The following is a 27041-nucleotide window of genomic DNA, read 5'->3' on the forward strand; positions in this document are numbered from 1 at the left end:
AGGGCCTGTGACCTGTCCATCGGAAAGATGGAGCAAGGTGATGGGGAACGGAGTGATGAGCGACCAAGATGGGGAGGCAATTGGTGAGGATTTTCTGAATGTCCGAGTTCAAAAGAATGAGACCCCCTTCTTGCTCCTACGATGGTATACAAGGAGTGAGGTCATGGTGGAATTAGAATACTAAGGAGGGAATTTAGGGAAATTAGGAAAATGCCTGAGCTCTAGTCTTAGCTCCCTGTGATATAGCTCTGTTGTCTCCCAGGCAACTCATATTCATTCCCAGAACATTCTGTGTTTTCTACTTTATTTCTTTTTCGCTCATTTGTTTGTTTTTGTTTAAATGCAAAATTAGACTATATTTCCAAGAACCCTCAACATCCTCAAATTCAATGAATTCACGAGTCTCTAATGTTTTGTAAAACAAGTGTCAGTACCCATATCAGCATTGGACAGAAAGAAGAATGATTGCATGGTAAACACTCTAGGGTGGCACTGGGGTCCTGGGAAGAGCACTGGCCGGGTGGTCAGGCCCATCTGGGTTCACGTCTTTACTGTGCATCTCCTTGGCTTTGTGACCCTGGGCAATTTGTGAGATCTTGCTGAGCCTCAGTTTCCTCTTCTATAAAATAAAGAGAATACCATACGCCTCGTAGGGTTGTTTGGTATCAGACCTAGTGTAAGTCTTCCAAATTTTAAAGTTCCCATTCTTTCCATTTTAGGGGAAGAAGACATCTTAAGTTGTACCCAACCCTTGGTACAAGAATAGCCTGCTGGTAAACTGATCATTGATAATGTACATTATACTCACAAAATGTTAACATAGGATGTGGCTTATCAAGAATGGAAATCCTGGGGCTGGCCCAGTGGTGTAGTGTTTAAGTTCGTGCACTCGGCTCCAGCAGCCCAGGGTTCGTTGGTTCCGATCCTGGGCATGAACCTACACACCACTCATCAAGCCATGTTGTGGCAGCATCCCACATACAAAAACAAAGGAAGATTGCCATAGATATTAGCTTAGCAACAATCTCCCTCAAGCAAAAAAAAGAGGAAGATTGGCAACAGATATTAGCTCTGGGCCAGTCTTCCTCGCCAAAAATAAAAAGGAAATGTTCACTGTCACAATTCTCCAGACAATTGTTGAGGCTTTTGTTTTGATTCTAAAAACCTAGATTTAAAATGCTGAGAAACCAACTTTATGTTTTATTCCAGATCACAATTGGCTGTGTGTGTGTGTTGTGTGAGCACATATGTGTATGTGTGAGGGTGTGGGTGAGTGTGTTTCTTCAGGCCGACCCTCAAGTTGTGATGCATTTTTGGCCCAAAAAATTACCATTCGAAATGTTTTTATTTAATTTCCCATGTCCTCTGTTGGCTCAGTAATGAAAAGACTTAGTAAGCCTTTAACTTTGGCTGAGTTTGGGAGCATTTATGACCCTATCATATGTAACATAAACATCAATCTGCTTTCTTACTTCTTTGCAAATTCAATTATTTCTAATTACATAAAGGCATCATTGATCAAGTAAGCATAAAAACCAATACAGAAGAGTTTAATCTCTTAAATAAGCTTGTAGACTTCAAGGAATAATTGAATGTTATAGTATTTAATACAAGGAGACATCTTTGTTGTTGACAACTGACCCAAAGCGAAAGGAAAATGTCCAGACCACATGATGTTATGTATCGATTTGGTTCAAATTGAAAATATTTGGATTCTATTTTCATTTCCTTTTCCTCTCTCTCTGCTGCTCTCTGCAGGCTTGGAAATGGGTTTTAGGCCCTGTGGTCTTATATGCATGTGAAAGAATAATTAGGTTCTGGCGATTCCAACAAGAAGTTGTCATCACCAAGGTATGCATGTAGCTTTACGTCTGAGTAAAAGTCTAAGTGTAGATGAAAAATTTTTATTAGCCCAAGTTTTTAATTTGCCATTTTTATTGCAGAAGTGTCTATAATTTAGAGGGTCGTCTTCTGTTCTAATAATTGTTTGTACCCTGCACATCTTTTAGCGTGACTAACTTTACTGAAGACAGCAATCAGGGTTCCAGACCAGTACACAGAATTCTAATAAAGGTTACAGTACAGCCGCTGGAATCATCTGTATTTCTCTTTATTTCGATTTCTCTCTAGGGGGAAAAAGACAGGGGTCATAGTAATTTATAGTATGATCACTTCCTTTGCCACATGAAGAGATGGATTTTGCAAACACACCAAGGATATCCATACATTTTCAAGCATACACTCATGTCTGGAACTTCTGAGCAGAAAATAGGAGAACAGTCACTCAGGTTCGAGCGAGAGGAGGCGCTGGGGGCTTCAAAATGGAGAGGAACGGTGTCTAAGGAGGTCTACCCTAGTGAATGAGTGCTCCGTGCTAGCGTGTTCTAGTCTTGCCATCTCTCCTCACAGCTCTCCAATTTTTACCTCGTACTGGAGGAAGATAGGAGCATACGGACCAAGAATATATGTCTAGGAGACAGAAAAGCTACCAAGTACTCTCCCCTTAGTTTTATAAATGTCTAGGAAGAAATTCTTTGCTAACCAAACCCATCCTGCTTTGCTAATACAATATCAACAGAATACTATATCTCTTTCACTGTCATCATGAAAATAGATGCAGAGAAATTGCTTCATAGTTCTGTCTTAAGTGGTTTCCATGTTGCTGTTTTTAAGTTAAGCACCAAAGGAGATCAGGCTGTATCAAAAGGCAGACAGTCAAACTTCTAGAAATCTACTAAAGCTGTTTCTAGGGAGACAATTTAACAACAGAATCAGAATAAATATCAGTGGGGAGGGGAGAAATAGGACTAATGATTAAAATGCTGTGAAATTCTCTTCTGAATGGAAAAACACTGTCACAGAATTGGAATGCTAGATTTTGTTCCCTTACGCCTCATGCTACAGAAGAAAGTGTGGGGACCTGGAAAGCTTTTTCAGAAAACAAGGAGGAAATCTAAGAAGGGAAATTAGTTCTTTCTCTCCAGTAAGCAGCAATTTATAAAGTTGTATGAATTTAGTTTATAAAAACTAAATTAGTTTATAAAGTATATAAAAGTGCTAAGAGCCTTTGCATGATGCTTCCTATGTCTAAAATTCAGAGCCCAGACTGGAGGCTGGACTAAAACCAAATCAAACAAACAAAACATTTCAGAGCGAGTTTGAAAATTGTTTTACGCTTAGAATGAAGAAATTCCACGGTTAATTCACAAGGGATTGAGAAAAGATGCAGATCACTGAAAGCAGTAACAAACTGGACCTCGATTTTTAAAATGTAGAGATAACTATGTGACTATTTTAATAACTTTAAGCATAATTAAGTGCTATGGATGACATGCTAGCTTATATTTTCTTGGGTCTGGTTAACTGTGCTAAGCAAAGCTTGGCCATTTGAGACACAAAGTCACATGCTGGATGCCACATTGCACCTGGGTGCAGCCACCCAAATTTCAGACATAACACTGTGAAGGAGGTGAACTTTGTCCTTGATGGAGTTGCCAACCCAGACATAAAAGTGATGGCAAAAATCCTTGAACGCTCATAGCAAGTGGTATATGTGAATTACACTGCAACAAAGCTGATTTAAAAATTTAAAAAGCTTTGATGGAATGAAGGCTATTTTCAATTATTTCACCTGAGCAATGAGACCAACAATTCTCTTGCTCTGATTTAGGTGGTCAGCCATCCTTCTGGAGTCCTAGAACTTCACATGAAAAAGCGTAACTTTAAAATGGCGCCAGGACAGTACGTCTTGATACAGTGCCCGTCCATATCCTCGCTGGAATGGCACCCCTTCACCCTTACCTCTGCTCCCCAGGACGACTTCTTCAGTGTGCACATCCGCGCAGCAGGAGACTGGACGGAAGCTTTATGTAAGGCCTTTGGGGCTGAGGGACAGGCCCTCAAGGAGCCCTGGAGACTGCCAAGGTTGGATCCCATTTCTTTTATATGTATAATTCAGAATATTATAAAAGTAAGCTGTTTCAGTGTAAGAATGTATTACCAAATTCAACACTCTCTTTATTCTAGATGTTAAGTTTGAGTCCATTTTTTAAATTCAAGAATCTATCAAAAGTATAATTTAGTAGATTTCCAGTAGAAGCAAGTACATTTCTTTCAAAAACAAATGTTCGGTAAAGGCAGGCAACGATACAGGGAGAAGGAGCATTTTGTTATCCCAACTCCAAAACATCACTTGGCTAATTATGTGTAGCCCGCGATGAGTAAGACAGCCCTGTGAATTTTGGCGGTCACAGTCCGATGTCTTTAAATTATATTTGTAAGTTTAGTGAAGTTTGGTCTTCATAAGAAGGATACTTCAGAGTCAGAATTAATCTGGCAGGCCCCATATACTAGAGAAAGGGCCAAACAATTGTGGATTGAGGCTCATAAAATGACAAAACGATCTGAGAGTCAAGAAAGTTAGTGGTGTCATTCATTCCATCAGTCCCACGTGTGTGTATGCAACAAGTATTAATTAAGCTGCACTGTGTACCAAAATACAGAGATGTAAAACATTGCCTCCATTCTCTAGGACTTCTAACAGAATCAACATGGACATGCAAGCAAATTATTTAATTTTGTCGCAAGGGAGATGTGCAAAGGGTGGATCTGAGGATCTGCTGATGCCATCTGGATTGATTTCCTAGGGGTGTCATACAAAATACCATAAACTGGGTGGCTTTAACCAGCAGATAGTTATTCTGTCACAGTTCTGGAGACTATAGGTCCAAAATCTAGGTATCGGCAGGGCCGTGCTCCCTCCGAAACCTGTGGGGAAGATTCCTTCCTTGCCTCTTCCCAGCCTTTGGTGGTTTTCCAGGGATGTTTGGCATTCCTTGGCTTGCAGCTGCAGCAGTTCAATCTCTACCTCTGTTGTCATATGGTGTTCCCCCTTCTTGTGTTGGTGTCTCTGTGTTTCTGTGGCCTCTTCTTAAAAAGATGCTGGTCACATTGGATTAAGGGCCCACCCTCCTCCTGTATGACCTCATTTTAACTTGATTAATTACATCTGCAATAACCCTATTTCCAAATAAGATACTGAGGGAGAGGACTTCAACCTACCAACTGGGGACACAACTCAACCCACAACAGCATCGGATTCAGAAAAGCCTGGGCACATAACAGAAATCCCAGCGTCAATTACCTCTCCTTGGCTCCTTTTAATCAACAGTGGCTTAAAGTCGAGGCCCACTCTGACTGCAGGATTACCCAAGCAGCACACAGGCCCATGTTTAGGGCCCCACAAAAACAGGGACACACAAAGAAAATGTTGAGAAAAACTTTTGAAAGTATTTGATATTTCAAAGGAAGCATCAAGAGCATCTTTCTCTGCCATCCTTGGAGGGTATCAGGAACTCCCAAGCAGTGGCCACTGACATAAGAAATTGGGTGGGGAACACCATGAGGACACACTTAGAATGGAACTTCCTGAGGGCAGGCCATTGTCTGGCCTCCTTGGTACATCTGGTGCCTAGAACAGTGTCTGACACATAGTGAATACAGAGTAAATATTTAATGAAGGGAAGAGTGAATACGTGGACCCAATAAGGATGCTTTCTTTCATTTATTTTAACAAATATTTAAAGGTGGAAAACTAGCCGACAGAATAGATGAAAGGCACAGATTCTAATCAGCTTATTGTCCCTCCTTCCCCCTTCCCATTGGATACTGAACTGTAACTATGTAACACTGAGCTTGGCTTTGTTCAATGGGTAGGAAGAGTCATATGCCTTCATTTCAAACATTGGAATTAAAGAGAGGTGTGACAACAAACCAAGTAGAAACATCATCTGACATCATCAAACATCAGAGCAGAGCTCCAAGACAAACGACAACACCTGACTATTCCACTAAGTCATTCTCTTTTTTATCATGGAAAGCAAGCAACATAACAGAATTTTTAAGGTTCGGAATGCAATGCCAATGCTTAAAATCAGGAATGAAAGTTGATACACCCCTGTACACACAGGTCCCTGCCCTCCCCTGGGCATTGCCAAGATGGATACCTTTATCCTCTTTGCTAGCCCGGTCTCTGCTCTGGGTGTATTTAGACATCCAGTCTATCAACCAACCCTTCTCTTCACAAACCAGCTAATATTTCCGCCCACCCTCCACAAGAACTCCGTATGTGTTTCTCAGTAGTCCATATGCTTTCCGTCTGTGGAGCACACTGTCAGCTCAAGGCCTGACATGATCTGGTCCGCCGAGGCTCCTCTGCTCCACCTCCTGCTCCCTGGTTGCACTCAGCCATTCTTCCAGCCTTTCTGGTTTTCTTCCCCACCAAACACGCTTTCCTAGGTGCCTTTGCTGTTCCCTCCTCTGGAACACTCTCCCCCAGATCTCTCCTTGGCTGCTCCCTCACTTCCTCCCTTCTCTGCTCAAACATCTCCTTCTACTGAGGCCTTTCCTTCCGGCCTCAGAGAAACAGCAGCCCCCAGCTGACACTCGGCTTTCACCAGGCCCCATGCTGTACTTTGCTCTTCTCCATAGTACTTAGCACAACTGGACACGCTCAATATCAGCTCGTTTACTCATTTACCACCTATCGCCTCACACTGATTGGAAGTTCCAGGAGAAAAGGCACTTTGTTTGGTTCACTTTGTTGTCCCCAATGCCTAGAACTGACCCTAACTCTTAGTTGGCACTCGATAAATATTTATTGAATGAATAAAAATGAGTTGTAAACAGTGCAGCTTCCCTTCATTTATTAAATTCATTTGATCTCTGCCTCTATGTACGTGTTGGCGACATATGAGTAGTAAAACCCCAGAAAACCTAGAATTTGTTTAAATCTTCAACATATCAAGAAGCAGAATTTTATTGGAGTTCCCTGGATGATTTTACCTCTCTTTTAATTTTGCAATAAATCAAACATGTTGGGGAGAGCACCATATTTTTTTTGCTGCCTTGGACCCAGAAAGGATTTAAGTCAGCCCCAGGAATCTGTGAGGCAAGCAGTGATGGAGGAGCCCAAGAAGAGATGCAAACCTGGACAAAGAGAGGGAAACTTCTTCCTCGGAGCCCAGGAAAAAGGGAGAGAAGGTAGCTCTTAAAAGACTCTCCCTTTTGAAGTAAGATGGAGGAATTTCTCAGAGTTGAAACTAGTGAATTTTCAGCTACTTAACGGGGCTGCCCACGGGCAGGGGCTCCAGCATCAGACAGCCTGGGTTCAAAGTCCAACTTCGTGTGTGATCCTGGAGAATGTACGTAACACCGTGCCTCAGTTTCCTCAGCTGTAAAATGAAGATGATTGATAATCATTGTACCTAAGGCTTTGTTTAGGATCAAACGTGACAGTCCTTGTAAAGCCCTTAGCATAACTCATGATAAAGAAAGTTAGCTATTACTATTAGCACAATAAGAAAAGTCAGCTACCACAGAGATGACAATGAAAGTGATGATCAGACAGAGAGGACAGTGTAGATGAATAAAGATGTGGGTTGGGAGAGACAAGACTGGCGGTGGGTGAGGTGGGTGGGGGACGCTGCTGACGCTAAGCAACAAGGAATATCACGATGTGGACGCTGGAAAGGCGGATTGTTTTCTCAGCTGCATTATTAAACTTTGTAACCACATCAAAGAGGAAGGAGCTGAGTGAACCAGAGAATCAAGAATTTGTGCAAAGGAAGCCAATTCAGGATTGTGAGACGTCTTGAGAAATGAAGAAATTTTGGCCCAAAAAAACAGTTGAGCTGTCATGATAGCTCTGAGCAACTATTGAAAGGCCTGAGGCACAGGAGAGGGGCAAGACCTGGTGTGTGTTTCTCAGGAAGGCAAGAGGGGTGAGCTGTCAGAGGATAGATTTCAGGCAAACATGAGAAAAAGGGTCTAATGCTTAGAACTGCCCCCAAATGCAACAAGGCGCCCTGCGATTTAACCATCAGCCGTCAGGGACCTGGGCAGTTGGCCTAAATATTTTCTCCTGCCGCTTCCAGCTTAGATTCTCAATCCTAATTATGTAAAAATTTGTTTATTAAGTATTTCTGTGGATTATATGATATAATTCTTCTTTCAGTTTAATTGTTATCTTTTCAAATCAGTGTCGAGTAAATCCCAAATATGACTGATTATAAAAACAATTAACAATAAGACATTTTAATCCATGGGCAGTTTCATTTTTTTCTGTCTCGATTCCCCTTGCCTAATTATTTATAAAATAATCTACGATGGGCTGAGATGCTCACCCTTTCTTGTTAACGATCTTTTATTTTTATTCTTCCATTTCCATATATCAATATGTAATAAAGCCTTATTAATTAAGATTAACTTGAGGAGAATTCATTTGAATTATTCGGAGGTCTGGCATATAGAATATTTTAGAATAAACCCAATTGAACTTTCATGAACACATAGGAAGCCCAAATGGGCCAACCTTGGGTGCCTTCAACAGACACCCCTTAGGGAATGATTATGAATAACTTAGAAGACTTTTAATTAGCATATCTTTGTTCATATGTAAATGTGTGCTTTTGGAATAGTTGAGCTTATTTAACACATTCTGCTGGCTGAAATGTTTTAAACCTTCCCTTTATGATTTATTCAACAAATTGTTATTGAACACCTCCATGCCAGAGAGGTGCTAGGATGCAGTGGTGAGCAAAAACACACATTGTTCCTCCCTCCATAGAGCTGGTAGTCTAGTGATCAAGATAGACACAAATCAAATCATGTACATACACCCCAAAAACCTGCAAAATTACAACTGTGATGAGGACAACAGAAGAAGGGTATGTGATACTATAAATTATGTAAGACGGGATTTAACCTAGTCTAGGGAAATGATGATTGGGATAAAACTAATGAAAGGGTAACTATTAACCAAGTAAGAGGAGAGGGGAGAAATTGGGGCAGAATTTCCCAAGTGATTACTTGGATTATCATGTGCAAAGGCCCTGTGGCAGAAGAGAGTACTACGTATTTTAGGAAAGGAAAGGAAAGTCAGTGTGGAGAACTGGTCGTGAGAGATGGCACAGAAGCCAGAGGGCAATCCGTTTAGGACCATGGTAAAGTCTACATCTTCAATGAACATACTTTATCCTTACAAAGAAAAATTTGCTAGGCAAAGACAAAACATCAGTGCCACCACTGGCATAATTATTGCAGAGTTTGTTTCCATAATCTAAAATAACGAGTTTTAGAAATTCCATATAACTAACAAATTATCTCAAAATTTTATGTATTCCAAATAAATGGCTTCTGTTGGACTAAAATTGTATAAACACACTAAGATGTGAGATTGAACAAACAAAAGTAGGGGAGAAGTATGAAAGTAAAAGGACAGCACCTTGATGGCAGCTGGGCAAAAAAAGAAAGAAAGAAAGCAGAGGCCTTTTCTACCAGGCTTCATGATACTTGAAGCCAAAACCAGCTTCTAAGAACCGTAAGAAGAGGATGCCACCTGGAAGAGGTGTGAGCTCAAATCAGAGGAGTCAGGCTCTGTCCTTCCATGCATGACACCAGGGTGGGATTGCCTGCGGGTCCCCCAGACACAGGCCTGTGTATCCTCACGCTCAGTCTGAGCTCTCCAAATAGGGCGTTCTCGAGCACACAGCCAACCTCCCCGCACACACTCACAAATACATCCACTAAAAAGCACTGGTTTCCGATGGCTTTGTTTTCAAGAGCAGAGTGTTCTGAACGTCACACGGGCTGCCCTCTGTCATTGCAGGCTGGCTGTGGACGGGCCATTCGGAGCCACGCTGACCGACGTGTTTCACTATCCCGTGAGCGTGTGCATTGCTGCGGGAATAGGGGCCACTCCCTTCGCCTCCCTCCTGAAATCCCTGTGGTACAAGTGTTATGAGTCACACACCCAGCTGAAGCTGAGCAAGGTATGGAAAAAATCATTAGTTCATCCTTCCGTGGATTAAAAGGTTCAAAGTCCTTATATCTATCATCTGCTGATTCTTGGGGAGGATTTTAATTAACTATGAGGGATAAACTAAAGGAACCTTAACTATACTTATGTTCTTAAAAATCTCCATTCGGTATTACATTTATGAGAAGGGTTATGTCTAATCTTGTTAAAGATGACAAGACATAAATTTTATGGCTTCATTGCCATTACAGGATATGTAATTGTTCATGGCAGTAAAATATGGACAGGCTGCAAATGGCTATGTGACTGGGCTGCAGTGGGTAATATTAACAAGGGGCCTTTTCCTCAGTCTTTTTAGCTTCATACTACGGCTGCAAGTGCACAATTCAGTATCTTCCTTTCATAGACTCAGGGTCTTAACAAAAGGGTCTTAAGAAAATGTCACAACTGGGATTCATTGGCCGGCTGACTTTGGTGTTGGCATCCAGTTCTGAATCTCCCTCTTGTCATGTCTTATATGTTCTCTAGCTACATGCCTCCATGGTTCCCTTCCTTCCTGGGTCCTATCACGAGACTCCATCCCATACTTTCTCCCTCTTAGGACAAGCAAAGACACTAGAGAAGTGGGAGAAAGGGAGCCATGCCAACACCAAGTGGCGTCAACTCAGGAGTCCCCAGGACGTCAGGCCAGCCTGGTCCTGGTCCAGGTTCTGCCACTTCTCTTCTGGCTGACACTTGGCTCCAGTTTCCTCATCTAGCAAAGATACTTGATTAGATCAACATGCCCCAGTGTGTGCTCTGTGGAACATTATCACATAACATGGTCCACTAAAGAGAATTCTGTGGCCAAGTAAACTTAAGACATTCTACTACAAATCCCACTCTGGAAGAGTCACATTATCTATTAGCCTATTGAATAAATCCTGCAGAAAAGAACCTCATTCTGTTTGCCTCACCCACCCTTCCCAAGCTTATTCAGCTTCAATCTTTCTTCCCCTAACATTTATTAAGGAACAGCCTTCTGTGATGCTCTGGGGAGCTATGCCAGACTAGAAGACCTCTAAAGTTGGAACTTCCCTAACTAAGAAATAAGTGTAAAATCAGTGGTCATTTCATGAATTTCCAAGTGACAGGTGCTTGACATACATTTTCTCATTTAATTTTTGTGATCTTCCCAACAACCTTAAAAAGTAGATAGTACTATGACTCTTCTCCAGATAAGAAATTTGAAGCTTAGAGAAACTAAAATGACTTCCCCAAAAATACACAGATAATGGAAGGCAGAATCAGGATTCAAACTCTGGCTCTGTCCATGACATAACAACACATGGTAGACATGAATCCCACCATTGCATCATAGGCAGACTGTGGGATTCCTGGCCGTAGAATCTACCTCAGCCTGATTCCTCTTCTCTCACTAGAAGCATCTTTGAGTGCACTAGTTCAGCTATCTGAGCTGGATTTCCTGATCCACACAATGGAGAAATAAGAGTCCATATCTAACAGGGAATTTTAATACCAAATAAATAATGTGGAAATACTACTGTGTAAATGTGTATAAAATTATATAAATGTTCATTATATCTGACAAAGGTATAGATTACTTCTGCTGGCCTAGATTTGTCTAGCATTGACTACCCACAAGGCAGGGTTAGACATTTTATACATACTATCGGACATCATCTTTCTAAGGTACTTACCACTTTTATTCCCATTTTATAGATGATTAAACTATAGCTGGATCACAAATCTAATAAGAGTGATAGAGTCATATTGCAGAATTGTCATAATACCTCTTTCAGATGAGTACTACCCTCAATTTACCAATGAAAACCTGAAGCACAGAGAGCTCATAAATATCAGAATGCAAGTTTGAATCCAGGTCCTTCTTGCGCTAAAGTCCGTCTTCTTTCCTTTACACCACAATGAGTTTAACAAAGTGTCTTAGTCTGTTTGGGCTGCTATAACAAAATACCATAGACTAAGGGGCTTACAAACAACTGTTTCTCACAGTTCTGGAGGCTGGGAAGTCCAAGATCAGCGTAACAACAGACTGGTGTATGTTGAGAACCCACTTCCTGGTTTATAGACGGCCATCTAGCTATAACGTCCCATGGCAGAAGGGGGAGAGGGAACTCTCAGGGGTCTCTTTTATAGGGGCACTAATCCCATTCATGAAGACTCCACTCGTATGACCGAATCACCTCCCAAACACCCCACCTCCAGACACCATCACATTGGGGATTAGATTTCAACATATGAATTTTGGGGAAGACACAAACATTCAATCTATGGCACGAAGTGAGCAAAACAGCCACTGTTCTATATATATGGACCCCACAGCAATGCTTTGTTACGGTTTAGATGATTTCTCAGTCCCCCTGGGCTCTTTCTTTCCTCTTGGTGTCCACCAAGTAAAACCCACTTGTAGAGGTGGCTCATCACTTCATGGCTTCCATTACACTAAAGATCCTATGATAGTTCACATGGAGATGGTGACAGATTGTGTATCTCACTTTCATTCACTTATTCACTCATTGCATATTTATGAGCACCCACCATGTGCCAGGCCCTCTCACACTGACGTGAAAACCTATTACTCTCCTCACACCACGTCTTTCTCTCCACCTCCATCACCACTGTGCTGTTCTCCTTTTATATCGTGTTCACAAACTACCTTCTTTTCCCCTCACTCGGAGCTCCTTGAGCGAGGCTTCTCTGGGTATCTTCATAATGAGATATGTATATATATGCACACACAGTCTAGAAACTTTGAATAAATACACAAATGGCCAAATGGCTTCTGCACAATTTTTTGTAAAACTCTAGGTGACTAAGATCCATTCAATTTTTATTTAACCAAAGAGACTATTTGTTCAGTAGTTTTATAATTAAAATAATACATTCCAACTATTTTATTATAAACAGAAAGGAAAATTTCTCATAAAAACCTCCAAAATCTTAAAGTCCATACAGGAACCCACAAACTCTTGATACCATCTCCTCTCTCACCATTTTATTGTTATTCCTGGGGTCTGTTTATGGGATTTCTCAAAGCTGTTTCAGTAGGAGCCTTAAGCAGTTACCACAGAACTATAAAACAGGGACATTGATCTCTATTCCAAAAAACTGAAACCCTAGAATTGGAAATACAAAAGAATGTTTTTATAACTTATAAAAATTGGAGGTAAAATAGGGACAATATTCTGCTGAAAATAAAGGTAGGACTATGGTATATGAGAGGAAAGAAGCTAAAAGCACAGACACAAACTAACTTGAGGCGTCTTGACCTCCTAGCTTTGCATATGCAAATGAGAGCTGACATCTGTTCTTAGAGTGGGAAGTGATTTGCCTAAAGCCACTGAGTCAGGACAGAGTGCGCATTTCTGACTTCCACGTCAAAGCTCTTGTATGAAAGAAGTGAGGTTTCATGCTATTGAAAGTTTAGGCTGAAAATCATCCTGAAGAGCCACTTCCTTAGCTTCTGCATGTGTGAGACAAAGTTTAAGCTACTCTGTTTTAAAGAAACTTTGTGTTTGTTTGAGTACAGCTATGGTTAGATCTAGGCAGCTAATATTTGGCAGGGCCGCCCACATGCTTTGGAGATATAAATACTACTCCCTCCACTAAATTGTTGGCATCTCTATAATTTTTCAAGTGCAGCAGAGCAGAGTAGTGCATATTTATCTAACAGCGTCTTCACAATTATAGATCTGGTCTATAGTTTTCAGATTGTTCTTTTTTGTAACAAGGAGAGGCGGAGAAACAGCATAGGAGTTCAGAGCTGGGATTTTAAGCCTAAATGGTTAATTGCAATTAGGTGGCATTTTCTCGTCCCTCTGGAAAACACAAGTTGGCATAAAGGCATACATTTTTACACACAAGCCTCATGTTGCAAGTCTACAATAAAAAAATTGCACTAAAGTTTCTCAGTTGTTGCCATTGTATCTCTTCACCCTTCTTCTCTGCCACATTATTCTAGAACACTGCTAAGTAAAATGCAAGAGAATAGCCAATAGGACACTCACCACTTGGGATCATGTGTAGCACTCTCTATTTGAAGCTGGTGTTTTAAAATTTCTTTCTATCATTTTGTGTGTGTGTGAGGGAGATTGGCCCTGAGCTAACATCTGTACCAATCTTCCTCCATTTTATGTGGGACGCCGCCACAGTGTGGCTTGATGAGCAGTACTAGGTCCACGCCTGGGATCCAAACCTGCAAACCCTGGGCAGCCAAAGCAGAGTACACAAACTTAACCATTATGCCTCCAGGCTGGCCCCTCTTTTATTTTTAAAGATAGTAGGGAGGAGAGGAAGAGGAAAAGAGAGAAGTGGTTAGGAGACTTCCCAAGAAGGCAAAACAACAATAAATATAATGATGGCTTGCTGTGGAGGAAATGGAAAAAGCTGTAATATATGAAAGGGATATTTTCAACACAGGAGTAGGAGTCAAACTTCACTTAGTTGAACACAGATAAGAACGTAGTGCTCCTCTGGGCTGAGGGAAGCTGGTGTGGGAGGGTAAGAAGGCTCTGCGATGCAATATGGAGGATGCCCAGCACTGAGGGGTAGAGATGCCCCATGGTGATGGAAGGCCTCCAACTCCTGCCTACCGGCAATGATTAATTCTACATCACACTCAATTTGTGAAAAGAGCTCTTGAAAAAAATTAGGATAGTTTGCACAAGCAAACTGTCAAAATGATGAATGAAATAGGTGTGTACGAATGGGGAGGGAGGGGAATGATTGCTGACATAAATATATAGGCTTACACGTTTTAGTTTCCCCGATATAACAGCCATGTAGACAGAGCTGAGAGAACTGCCAACTGGAAGATTTGGTTCATTTTCTTAACTGCATATGTAATCTTCAGACTATAGTAAAATAGATTATAGAAAAACTGAGATAATCTAATTTCTTCATAAATTGTCTTCCTTCATCAGCTCAATAATATATAACTGTGATAATGGGTATTTATAGTGTGTCCCATGCAAAATGGCCTTTAGGTTCCTAACCTAATATAATAAACAGATAATTCAAATAAAAAGACAGCATGAGCCAGTGGGAACAAGGCAAAGAGGCCAAGAAAGGCAAAAATCCATACTCTACTTAAATATATTAACAAAACAAAGGAGGGCCTGCTCTTTTTTCTAATGAATGAAAAATGCTTTTAATTTAATCTGTTTAGTTTGAGGAATTATTTACTTTCACTTTCTCTCACACTGGAGGTCTGGCTACTCCTGGAATTGATCACCTCTGCTAACCACGAGAGTGTTGTAATAAATTGAACTGGGGAACACAAGGCCGTGTTTCTCTCCCGAGAAGACACACGTGCTTCTCATCTTTCACTGGGCAGCCTCAAAAGACTTCAGTCCTCCATTAGGGCTCACCATTGCCTGTAGGGAGGTGACCAGTATTAATATTTTTAATATCTTGCTTTATTAACCACACAATCCATACATGATGACAGTGTCCTTGTAAAAGATTCAAATAAAATACTCAAACAGTCAACAACCTCCCTTCATTCGCCTACCTCTCCAAATTCACCACCACCATCACTTTGCTCTCCAGGGGGGCTCACCATTAACTAGTTGAGAGCATCTTATTCCCTAACTTTTTCGTGCATTTGTACACACATACTGACCTATGCACATGCGCAGGGTGTTATTTTATTTTTATGTAAATAGGGATGTGGGATGTGGGAAAGAGAGAGAGAGACTGAGAGATGTGCGATTTGCTCTGTTTTTGTTTTTCTGTTATGACTTGGAGCACCTTCAAGCATCGATACCTGCTGATTGCCTTCATCTTATTTAGTAACTTCAGAGTATTCTGTAGTATGAAAATCTCACAATTTATTTAATCATTCTACTGCAGTCATGCACCACGTAATGAAGTTCCAGGCGACATATACCATGGTGGCCCCATAAGATTAGTACCACATAGCCTAGGTGTGTGGTAGGCTATACCATCTAGGTTTGTGTAAGTACACTCTATGACGTTTACACAAGGATGAAATTGTCTAACAATGCTTTGCTCAAAACATATCCCCATCATTAAGTGACACATCTATATTAACGAACATTTTGATTATCCAACAAGTATTATTAACAATAATTAGAACAAACAAAGGCACAATAAGGTCGGTCCTTGGTCAAGGGGCAGAGCCTCAGTACAGCCATGAAATAGTTGCCATTAAGGATAATAGCTTTAAGAAAAAGTCTTAAGGACTAAAAATGATTGACAAAGGGTGGTCTCAGTCTTACAATAGGCAACCCGAGAAACAGTTTTATAATTCTATCTCTTTAAAACTGGATGTGGAGGGCCATCCTAGTGGCGTAGTGGTTAAGTTCATTTGCTCCGCTTTGGCAGCCCGGGGTTCGATGGTTTGGATCCTGAGCACAGACCCACACACAGCTCATCAAGCCATACTGTGACAGCATCCCATATAGAAGAGCTAGAAGAATTATGGCTAGGATAGACAACTACACACTGAGGCTTTGGAGAGGAAAAAAAGAGGAAGAGGGGCAACAGATGTTAGCTCAGGGACAATCTTCCTCACAAACCAAAAAGCAAAAAACAAAACTTGATATGGAAGCCACATTATTGAGGGAAGCTTCTAAATAAGAAGAAATATTTGCTTCAAAATTCATTTGCTGTTGTATTCATCCAGGATGACCTTGGCGACAACAAGCACACAATAAAAACCAGGACATGATGTTGACTTACTGAGGTGGTACTATGTTTTGTAAATATCAGTTACAATCTCTATCTTTTCAGAGAGAAAACTTCTCTGTTGGGAAAGCAGTTGTGATTCCCTGCATGGAAAGTCTCCATTACCCACCCTGCTCGTTTGGAGCTCCTGCCAGTTCTGTTACTGTTTCTTACAGTGTGGATGTCTTAGTCAGCTCGGGCTGCTGTAACAAAAGTACCATAGACTGGGGGCTGAAATAACAAACATTTGCTTCTCACAGTTCTGGAGGCTGGAGGCCTGAGATCAGGTGCCAGCATGGTCAGGGTCTAGTGAGGACGCTCTTCCTGGCTTGCAGACGGCTACCTTCTCATTGTGTCCTGACCTAACAGACAGAGGGAGCTGTGTCTTTTCCTCTTCTTATAAGGGCACTGGTCCTATTGTGGGGACCCCACCCTCATGGTCTCATCTAAATCTAACCATCTTCCAAAGACCCCATCTCCAAATACCATCACATTGGGGGCTAAGGTTTCAACATATGAATTTGGGGGAATACAAACTTTCAGTCCACAACAGTGGGGAACATTGGTGCTGCTTAGAAACAGGCAAGCTCATAGTGCGCTGGCCTTCTCCTGGGAGAGGCATCAATCAAGGTCAAGGTCAACCTTGGTACCCTGTAAAACAACTCCATGTGTGCTTAGCACACAGAGAGCCTGGGGTACACTGTCACTAGTGAAAGGGCTCCTTTTTCAGAACTAAGTCTTTATGATCAATGCTGAGCTTTCAAGACTGGTGCTAGAGATAAAGTCTAGTTTCATCTCTTCTCAGTGACTACCATCTCTATAATTCAGGAGTGACCAGTGGGGACACAACCCCAAGTAAGGCAAATGGTCCCCTTTGCTCCCAAATATAAGCACACGGTATTCATTCTGTAAGCTCCTCCAAATGACAGTGAGGACAGTACCAATAGCCGCTAACATCTCAGAGCCCTTAATGTCTCTGTTAAACCTTGAGCTAAATGCTTCCAGGAATAATCTCATTGGCAGTGTTCTGTACTTTTTTGCCAGTTTACATGTGTCACAATTTAGGCTCAGTTAAATAACCTGCCCCCAGTTACACAGCTCGTAGACGATGAAGCCAGGAGTCTAGGGCTGTCATAGGGCTGAAGGGCTCACAATGTTTCATTACTATGCCACACTGCATCCTAAACCTGCGCCCTCAGGTACAGTTTCCTTCTTTGGAAAGATTCTGGGCCGTAGATAAATAAGTAATTTTTGTTCCCATGCTATTCTTGGGAAATTGATTTTGGATCCTAAAGAATCCTATGGGGTGTATTTTTGGATGTGTCTCTGCCTGTCTTTGTGGATGTCTATCCAGGCTATGGGACAGGAGCCTCTGATTGGAGAGTCTGGAACTCTGGTGGTAAAACAGATGAGTAGCTTTTCTTTTTTTTCTTTTCTGGAACTGTTTATCAAAAAGTAACACAGGTCCATTTCTCACTGGCCCCAGATCTCCTTGACCTGGTCCACATGTGCTACCATGGAATTCTTAAAGAGAAGCCCAGGCTGCGGGGAACACGGGGATGAGATGCAGCTCACAGAGAACACAGGGCTGTGAGTGTCTCTCAGGCCAAGGCCCTCTGAGACTGGACGTGGCTAAGTTTGGTCTGGTGGTTAGTGCCCAGGAATGATATGAGAGCAAAGGTCTGAGACAGGCCACATGCACACACAACTCCCTAACCCTATTACCCAGTCCTGGACTGGTCTCCTAAAACATGCAGGGATCCATTATGTCTACAAAAATGTATGGGATGAGTCCTGTAAAAGGAATAACTTCATTACCATGAAAGTTCAGAACTTTCACCATTTTACGGAGGATGACTTTCTGTTTAACAAAACCTTTTAAAGTAACTTTAAGTATTTTTGGCCTGTGATATCAGCTACACAATTCTGAAAGCCATGCTTTCTGTGGGTAACTGATTTTAGGTTTGTTTTATTTTTGGAGACTAAGGAGGGGTGAGTGTGGGAGCACAGATCACAGAGGAGTAGCCTATTGTCTGGGATGTTTCTTCTACCATTGACCAGGTCCTTCCTACCAGACGAAATGCAGAGGTGGAACTCTGTGCCTTCACAGTGAGCGTCCCTCACCATTACAAAGATGAAAGAGTGTCAAAGTAAATACCCTTTTCCTCTGTTCAAAGTCTGCTTTCTTCTTTTTCTGCCTGAAGCACTTCTCCTGAGCCTATTCAGTGTCCCTCCATTGCCTCTTGCACCAGTGTCACCTCTAAGTCAATTACAGAGGGAAAAACACACAAAACCATTACAGGGAAGAACAAAGTATAAAAGGCTTGGCAAGCCCTCAGAACGCTGACACACAGCAATGCCACAAGAAAGTAAGGACAGCAATGATCTCTCTTTGAAAAGATAAGCATCAGTGAGGGAAGGAAGCTAAGATGTGGGCATTTTCCCCAGAAGGATGATTGGAACTGGACTTGAAATTGACATGTTTTTTAAAAAAGCAAATGTTTTGGTTTATTATTCTTATATGAATATTTTAAGCATGGTCCTTAAAGAGTGGGAAATAGCAGAAAATAAATCAATGATGTTTGTTCTATACCAAATGCCACCATTAATGTTCTTAGATAAAACAACCTAGGGAGAGCAGGAAAGAGGAGGAGGAACATAGGTGAGAAGGGCATTAAATTCAGTCAGTAGGTCTTCTTTTTCCACCAGGAGCAAAGCACATTCAAAGGAAGGCTAAGGTTTTCAAAGAATAATTTAGATTAGGCACTACGCAAGGTGGAAAGAAAGATAGCAGTATTCAACACCAACATAAGATATAAAATCAGCCTCCTGGCCTCCAGTCTTCCTCCCTTCCCCCTCACACTGCCCAGTCTCTTCTCAACACAGCTGCCGGAGTGCCCCTGCCCATCTTCCTTCCTCAGATCACGTCACCTCCCCTGCTCGACGCCTTCTATCTCACTCAGAGTAAAAGTCCACCATGGCCCCAGAGCCCACATCTGTGCCTCCCCGGCCTTCCCCTCAGACCTCATCTTTTCCTCCACTCCCCTTCTCACTCAGCTCCAGGCACACTGGCCTCCCGGCTCTGCCCTGAGAGGTCCCACGTGGCCTCTTCACTCCTTGTTCCTGCCATCTTTCTAGTGTGCCTCCCCTAACCATCAACTTCCTTGCCTCCTCCACATCTTTGCTCAAGTGTCTCCTTTCCTTGACCATTTGACTTAATACTTCAATATGATAAATTCCTGCACAAACCTGGAGAGAATAGGTGAGATAGGTAAGATGTTTAGCCTAGAAATCAAACTCGATCTGTTAATTAAATCTCATCTATTACTTTCATTATATGATTCCGAGCTTGCAGGCTGGCTGATGTCGGGGGAAGGAGGAGAACACTGGCTTTGTTGTTGTTAGCGCTGTGGAGTAGATTCCAACTCCTAGAGACCCTGTTTCCAGCAGAGCAGAGCCCTGCTGGGTCTTTCTGTGCCATCCTCTCACCTTCTGGCACCCTATCAGACACTACTCCGCTGCTATTCACAGGGTTATCATGCCCATTTTTTGGGAGTGGGAGGCCAGGTCCTTCTTCCTAGTCTGTCTTGGTGTGGAAGCTCCACTGAAACCTGTCCACTATGGGTGACCCCACTGGTATTTGAAATCCCAGTGGCATAGCTTTCAGCATCACAACAACATGCAGCCACCACAGCATGACAACTGACAGATGGGTGGGGTGGTTCCCTGACTAGGACACCAACCCAGGCCGTGGTGGTGAGAGCACTGAATCTTAACCGCTAGATCACCAGGGCTGGCTGAACGCTGGCTATTAGAGGAGCTATTTCCTGGTGGAGATCAAGACAGTCCTGGTAGATTTTTCTAAGCAGTGGGGATGTCTCTTTGTGGACAGCGGGTGCAGGAAACCATAGTGGGCAGCAATGAGAGGAGTGCGAGAAAATTCAGAAGAGTTAATATATCTATCTCCCATGGTTTCTTCTAGATAACAGTTTCCTGAAGCTCAAAGCACAAGAGCTGAGCCTTTATTTTAGCAAACCCAAACTACTTCTTGTCACATGCCATTCGCAAAACATGGAGAGTTAAAAAGAAATATGTTCCAAGACCTAATTTCATTTTAGCAGTTGACACACAACCACAGCCACCACCTACCCGCTTTCTTGGACACCAATATGTCTGGCTGAGGGAAAACTTCTAGCCTGTGTGGCTTGATTCTGCAATTACCATAATCTCCACCTTCCCGAGGTCATGCTGATGAAGTGGATTAGCGCACAAGCCTTTGGGGTCTCTGGAGAAGAGAGTTCAAATCCGGAGCTTGGGTCATAATAAAGATGGAGGGGGTGGGGCTAAGGATTTATCCCCCTTTGGGAGCTGTGAAAGGCACAGCGAGTCAAGATTATTAACCTCGCTCAGAAGAAGCACAACCAGGAAGACGGTGAATTGATCCTCAGCCAGAGGAACTGGCAACAACACATAAGCTCCTGACTCTCTGAATTCACTCTGGGCTTTTTCAAACACAATGTGAATTTCTTTCCAAAGAAATCACAGTGTGAGTGTTTGTTCCCTGGCAGAGGGAAGCATGTTATTTTGCAGAAGTGGCCATTTGGGCTCAAATAATTTAATGGAGATAAAGTAGGCTGCGATTATCAGCACATTAAAGACAGATCTGTGCTCTTGCCTTCTCTCTTGACAGGTGTATTTCTATTGGATTTGCCGGGATCCAACGGCTTTTGAGTGGTTTGCTGATCTCTTGCTCTCACTGGAAACGTGCATGAGTGAGAGAGGGAAAACTCGCTTTCTGAGTTATCACATATTTCTTACTGGCTGGGATGAAAATCAGGTATTGATAAGGCCCTGAGAATGAGCAATGTTATCTATCTCATCTAACAATAGAGCAAAGAGAAGAGGAACAATTTCAATGATGCGCTCTATGCGTAATCTGGTAGCATGAAAGAATTATCTTTATGTTCTTAAAAAAGGAAAGAAGAATAAAATAAAACCAGATTAGAACAAACTATTGAAATTGTAGCAATCAAAGAACCTAGAGTTAACCTGCTGGAGAATAGAAACGAAGACCAGAAAAGGGGTTGGTTCATGGAAGAAAATCCCAAGTATGGAAACCCAAGAAAAACGATGTCATCAAAAGTTGCATTTGTCATTTTAGTGACACCAAGCAAATATTATTGATTGGCTGTGTTGTCTTGTTGAGCTTCTCATTGGTTTTAATTCTATGTTTTGAGTTGTTCGGAGGTAAACAGAAAAAATTCCCAAGTGTTTACATTCAATATTTTGCCTTGTAAAGCATGTGAGCTCCTACAGAAAATAATTACTATGAATACATGATTTATCTAGAGATTTCTTTTTCTTAAGGCATTCTGATAAATTCTGTGCACATATGTTTATTCACCTAAGATTAAAATGATCTATTGTGGCAGGTGATCTGCAATGTATTACACTAAAGAAGCATCAAGGTTGAGTTTACCAAAATCAATGTCTATCAAAATATCGCACCATGGTAGTATTTCAGTGTTGATAATATTGAATGATAACTATCAAATTTTAAATCTTTTTTAACTCCTCAAATATGGAAGCTAACAATGAAGTGATTACTAGGTTACGAAATTTATGTTCTAATCAGCACTTCTGTAGCGACTATGATTGATATTTACTTAAGGAAAGTGTGTTTTAGCCAAGATTTGCATTAATCACTAAATTTATAAATAAATGCGCTCCTGGTAGCTCCTGAGTGCGTGCTCTCTCTCCCTCTCTCTCTCTCACACACACACAGAGACATAGACATTGGCCTTATAGAACATCACTGTAATTTGACTCTGTGCTTCTGCAAATGAATAAGACGTTGCTTGAAATTCAGTAGCTAAATGAATTTTTAGGGACTTATTTGCAGTCGGCCTTAAATATTTATTCCTCTGGGATGATTTGAAATATAGGTTTCTTGGGAATTAGGCTTGAAACATCTTAATGAATTAAATAGTGTTAATTATGTTTTCCAAACAAACATTTTCTGTATTCAGATGGGGTTTTTGACTAATGATCCATATGGTGCAGCACAGACAAGCCTTTTGCTGTCTGGTACCATGCTTGCCCTTCTGCTTCTAAAGTGAATTGATCCCGTGTCCACTAGGCATTCCCAGTCATTTGGGAGTTGCAAGACTGAGGCTCTGCTTGATTTTGTGACAACACAGCTCTGTCCCATCCCATCTCTGCCACATCCAAAAGTGTATAAAATATACTTTTTTTCTGAATACGAGTAAATTGCAATAGACGTGCTCTTAAATTTTTGCCCTGACATGTTGGAAATTCTTTAGATGCCCAAATTACAGAAAAAAATAATTGGTGCATTCTGTCAGTAAGAAATCAAGAGGCTGTTTCTAAAATTGTTAAACTGAATTGAACAACCTCAAAGTGGCAGAATGACAAGAACAGAAGGGACAGATGGAAAAGGTATTATGAAGGGCAAATCAACAGGGTTTGGAGATTAATTGAACATTGGGCTGAGAAATATGGAACAAATATAATTCTAAATGTTTGAACATCAGTGATTGGTAGTTTGGCAGTACCACCAACGTAAGTTGGAAAGGCCCTTTTTTCTACTAGATAATGCCCAGACTTCTGAAGCAAGTATTTTAAGGCTCTTCCTGTCCTAAAGCATCCTATTTGTTCTATCCTATCCGCATCATTTTCCCCCAGCACTGGAGCCACCAAGCAATGCGTGCTTTCCCATCATGCTGTACAATTTCATGCTTCCATGTCTTCGCTCATACTATTCCCTGATATGTCGTTTAATGCCCCCTGTTCTTCCTCACTGCCTACTGCGTGTTTTAAAGCTCAGGCCCCTGGATGGCCTTCCCAATTCTCTTAGTCAAAATTACTTGGACTTCACCTGAGTGACTTGTTTACTTCTCCAGAGCACTTTGTTCTGTCCTTAGCAAAGAGGGATCCTGGTCTGGTTCATATCACGGTAGTCATACATGTGGGCTGCCCCTCTCTCGATGACCAGTTCCTCACAAAGCAGAGACCTCTCTTTCTTCTCTGTACCACTTCATTCATAATACACTGCCCACCTGTTGAAATCACTCAAAGATTGTATGTGAAATTAACTTGAAGTCACAAATTATTTGGGAAGATTTATTTTTAGTTATGATCATCAATTGGAAGTAACAGAAAAAAATCCACTTAAAGGTATGTTTGGGGAGTTCAAGAGGCAGAAGTCTACTCAGGCAGGAAGATGAGGGCTTGGGAGAGAAAGTTTGGATTCATCTTTGTAGATATTGCTACTTGGGCCATGAAAATGGAACCTCTTTGGAGAGTAGTGGTCCAAAAGAGATACAGAGAGCTGAGACCAGAGACTGAGAAGGCAGCTACATTTTGAGATAGGAGAATGTGATAAGAAAACAAAATCTAATGTTTCTTCCTTGGATCAAAAGAAGAGCCAGAGAGAAGGAAAAGAATTAGGATTTTACAATGCAAATAGAATCAAGAAGCAGCAATGTTCAGGCATGTGGTGGAGAAGCCAAGGAGAATAAGGCCAGAGTTATCGTTAGATTTGACACTTAGTCAGAAGTGAGTTGACTGTCTCTGCTTTTCCTGCCTACAGCTGAAACCAGCTTCTTCTGCGCCATCAGTCAATCCTACTGTTAAGTAAGGGGGCTGTGGGTGTGCAACACTGCCACTCCCACCTGGAGGCTAATACAACACTGTCCTTGAGTTCTAGTTCTGACAACAGAGCTTTTGCCAGTTTCTAAGGCTCAGTCCTGAACTACCACCTCAGTTCTTATTCCTGAACTCCTGTCTGCTTCACTCTCTGTCTTGATAAACCTGCCTAAGAAGAAGATCCTGCTCCTCTCACCATTTTTCCCTCTCCTTGCCTGGAGCCCTATTTCCAAACTCAATTCCAATAGCAGCCCTGCTACCTGGGGTCAGACTTGCCTGAAGGCAACTTCCTGCAGCCTGGATTTCTACGATTCTGCCATCATCCACCATCATCTACTGGCTTGTTAGGGCCATTCCGTTATTTTCTGCTCCATCTGCCTATCTGTGGCTGCTTTCCTAGACTGATGAGAAGGCCAGCCGGGGAAGTCTGGCATGCAGAAGGAACCTGGGCTAAGAGCTCGCCTTGCAGGGTTGATACCCACAATGGTCAGGAGCAGGTAGAGTCAGAGAATGTGAGCAGATGGAGCAGGTGAGCACAAGAGCTGTGGAGGCGTCAAGGGATGAGCACAGGGCACACAAATCTTGGGAGATAAGAAGCAAGGTAGCTATCAGAATTCAGCAGCTTACAAAATCATCCCCAGGCACTGCTATGCCTCAGGCTATTGTCAATCGACCACTACTGACCTGACACCTGGGTGCATTCACGTCATTGGATAGCAAACAGTTGGGCACAGAGCTCCAACCATGCCCCTTGCTATGCTTGACCACCATGTCCTGTCTGCCAGACTCAGCATCCTCCAAGCACTTGAACCCGGACAGCACACTTCAAACCATCTCACGCCAGTGGGGAGATCCGATCATAAGATCCAGCTTCCTCCTGGACACTTTCTCACTTTAATCTGGCGGCGCCCTTCTCAAATCCCCCAGGTTTCCTATGAAGTGAGTGGGGACAGAGGCAGAGATTAATTTTTGAAAACTTTGGCAGAAGAAAGGAAGTAGCTTAGTGCTTGCTTTCCCATAACCATATTTCCTGTGTTATTCTCATCCTTTTAAAGAAAAATCTTCTCTCCAGGCTCATGTCATTGCCCATCTCCCAGGTGTAAAGCACTTTGTTTTAATAGTGGAGGAATACAAAGATAACTGAGATATGATGCCTGTCCTATAATGCAAAATCCGTGATATCTGATTATAATGATAAGCATTTCCAGCCACATAAAGACAATTTTTGAGTATTAAATCTATAAATAAGATAATAACTTCATCTTTTATTTGGAAGCAGGTTCCCTTTCTTTTTTCTAAATGTCAACTGATACCACAATTTTTACTTTAGGCTGTTCACATAGCTTTACACTGGGATGAAAATACTGATGTGGTTACGGGGTTAAAGCAGAAAACCTTCTATGGAAGACCCAACTGGAACAACGAGTTTCGACAGATTGCCTACAATCACCCCAGGTAAGGCACAATCTTTTCTCTCTGCCTGCTGGGAGCCTCCCTGGAGAAACTCAAATTCTGCCAAAATGGAAAGGTCTTGGGCTGAGCTGGCTGCTAGTTAATCTGCAGTCCTGGGCACCTTGCTTAAGGATAAAACATTAACCTCAGAAAAGGTGGTCATGGGATATTTCAGGAACCACACCTCTGCTTGACTGGCTTACAGCATCTGACAAGTAGCAATTACGTTGAAATTTTTCACACTTAAACTTAACTAAAGATGATATTTCTTAAACTACCTATGTCTTCAAGAGATCTTTGGTGAACACAATTGATTTCTAACTACCCATCTAGAAATTCACTTATGTCCAACTGTAGACTGTTTTAGCATGTCTAGCAAAGTAGAAAAAAAAATGTTTTAAGACCAAACAAGGATTTAGGTTGGTACTTAAAGACCCAGAATCTGCAGCCCAAGTGCCTGGGTGTAAATCTTGGCTGTGCCATTACCACCGGTTTGCCTCCAACAAGTTATTTATCCTTCCACTGACTTAGTCCTCCTCTCTGTAATCTGCAAATAGCAATAGTGCTTACCTGCTAGGTTCTGTGAGGATTAAACATGTGAATACATGTAAAGTGCCTAAAACAGTGCTTGGAACTCAGAACATGTTAGCTGCTATCATTATTATTATTATTTCAATTATTACCGTTGTTATCGTTATATAACAAACTTCAACACAGAGGAGGAAAAGCATTTGCTCTGGGACCATAAAACAGGAGTAAAGCTTGTGGTCTCTGATTCTAGAAGTTACTGGCTCTGTGACCTTGGACAAGGTAGCTTATTTGAGCTTTTGAGCCCATTGCAAAAATAGATGATACCATGCAGTCACGGTGTTATTTCATAACTTAAAAAATGCGTAGTACATTGCAGAGTTTGGTAAAGTGCGAGGCACTAATGTACACATTTATCGTTGTTATTATATGTCCCCTAAATCAATCTTCGTTCTGAATCCTCATCATCTACAGCTCTTGGAGGTCAGCATGTCCTGGTATAAGCTTTGTCTAAAGAATAGTTTCCATATTTGAGCAAAGAGCTGAAGGAAGTGAGGGAGGGTGGCATGTGGACAACTGGGAAAGAGTAGCATTTGCAAAGGCCCTGAAGCAGGAGACACACAGTTCCTGTCATGGCCCAGGAGGCCAGTGAGGTAGGAACAGAGTGAGTGGGAGGAAGAGTGGCAGGAGAGGTAACTGGGGGACAGTTGCTGGTCATTATGAGACTTTGGCCTTTATTCTGAGAAAGGAAGCCACTGAAAGGTTTGAGCAGAAGAGTGACATTGACCATCCTATATTTAACGACATCACTCTGGCTGCTGTGAGAGAATATGCCGTGAAGGGCATAAGGCAGAAGTGGAGAGGC

The 27041-nt window shown here is 41.9% G+C and overlaps 1 protein-coding gene across 1 annotated transcript in view; it reads left to right on the forward strand.

Moving 5' to 3' along the window:
• The window catches only part of NOX3 (NADPH oxidase 3), a 57367-nt gene that overhangs the window by 20613 nt on the left and 9713 nt on the right, over positions 1-27041 (forward strand). Inside the window, exons 8-12 of the mRNA XM_046668764.1 lie at positions 1759-1851; positions 3671-3924; positions 9668-9830; positions 21219-21365; positions 25527-25651. Of these exons, the coding sequence (XP_046524720.1) occupies positions 1759-1851; positions 3671-3924; positions 9668-9830; positions 21219-21365; positions 25527-25651 (782 nt within the window). The remainder of the gene's footprint in view (positions 1-1758; positions 1852-3670; positions 3925-9667; positions 9831-21218; positions 21366-25526; positions 25652-27041) is intronic.

The sequence above is a fragment of the Equus quagga genome, chromosome 8, assembly GCF_021613505.1.
Source record: "Equus quagga isolate Etosha38 chromosome 8, UCLA_HA_Equagga_1.0, whole genome shotgun sequence".
NCBI lineage: Eukaryota > Metazoa > Chordata > Mammalia > Perissodactyla > Equidae > Equus > Equus quagga.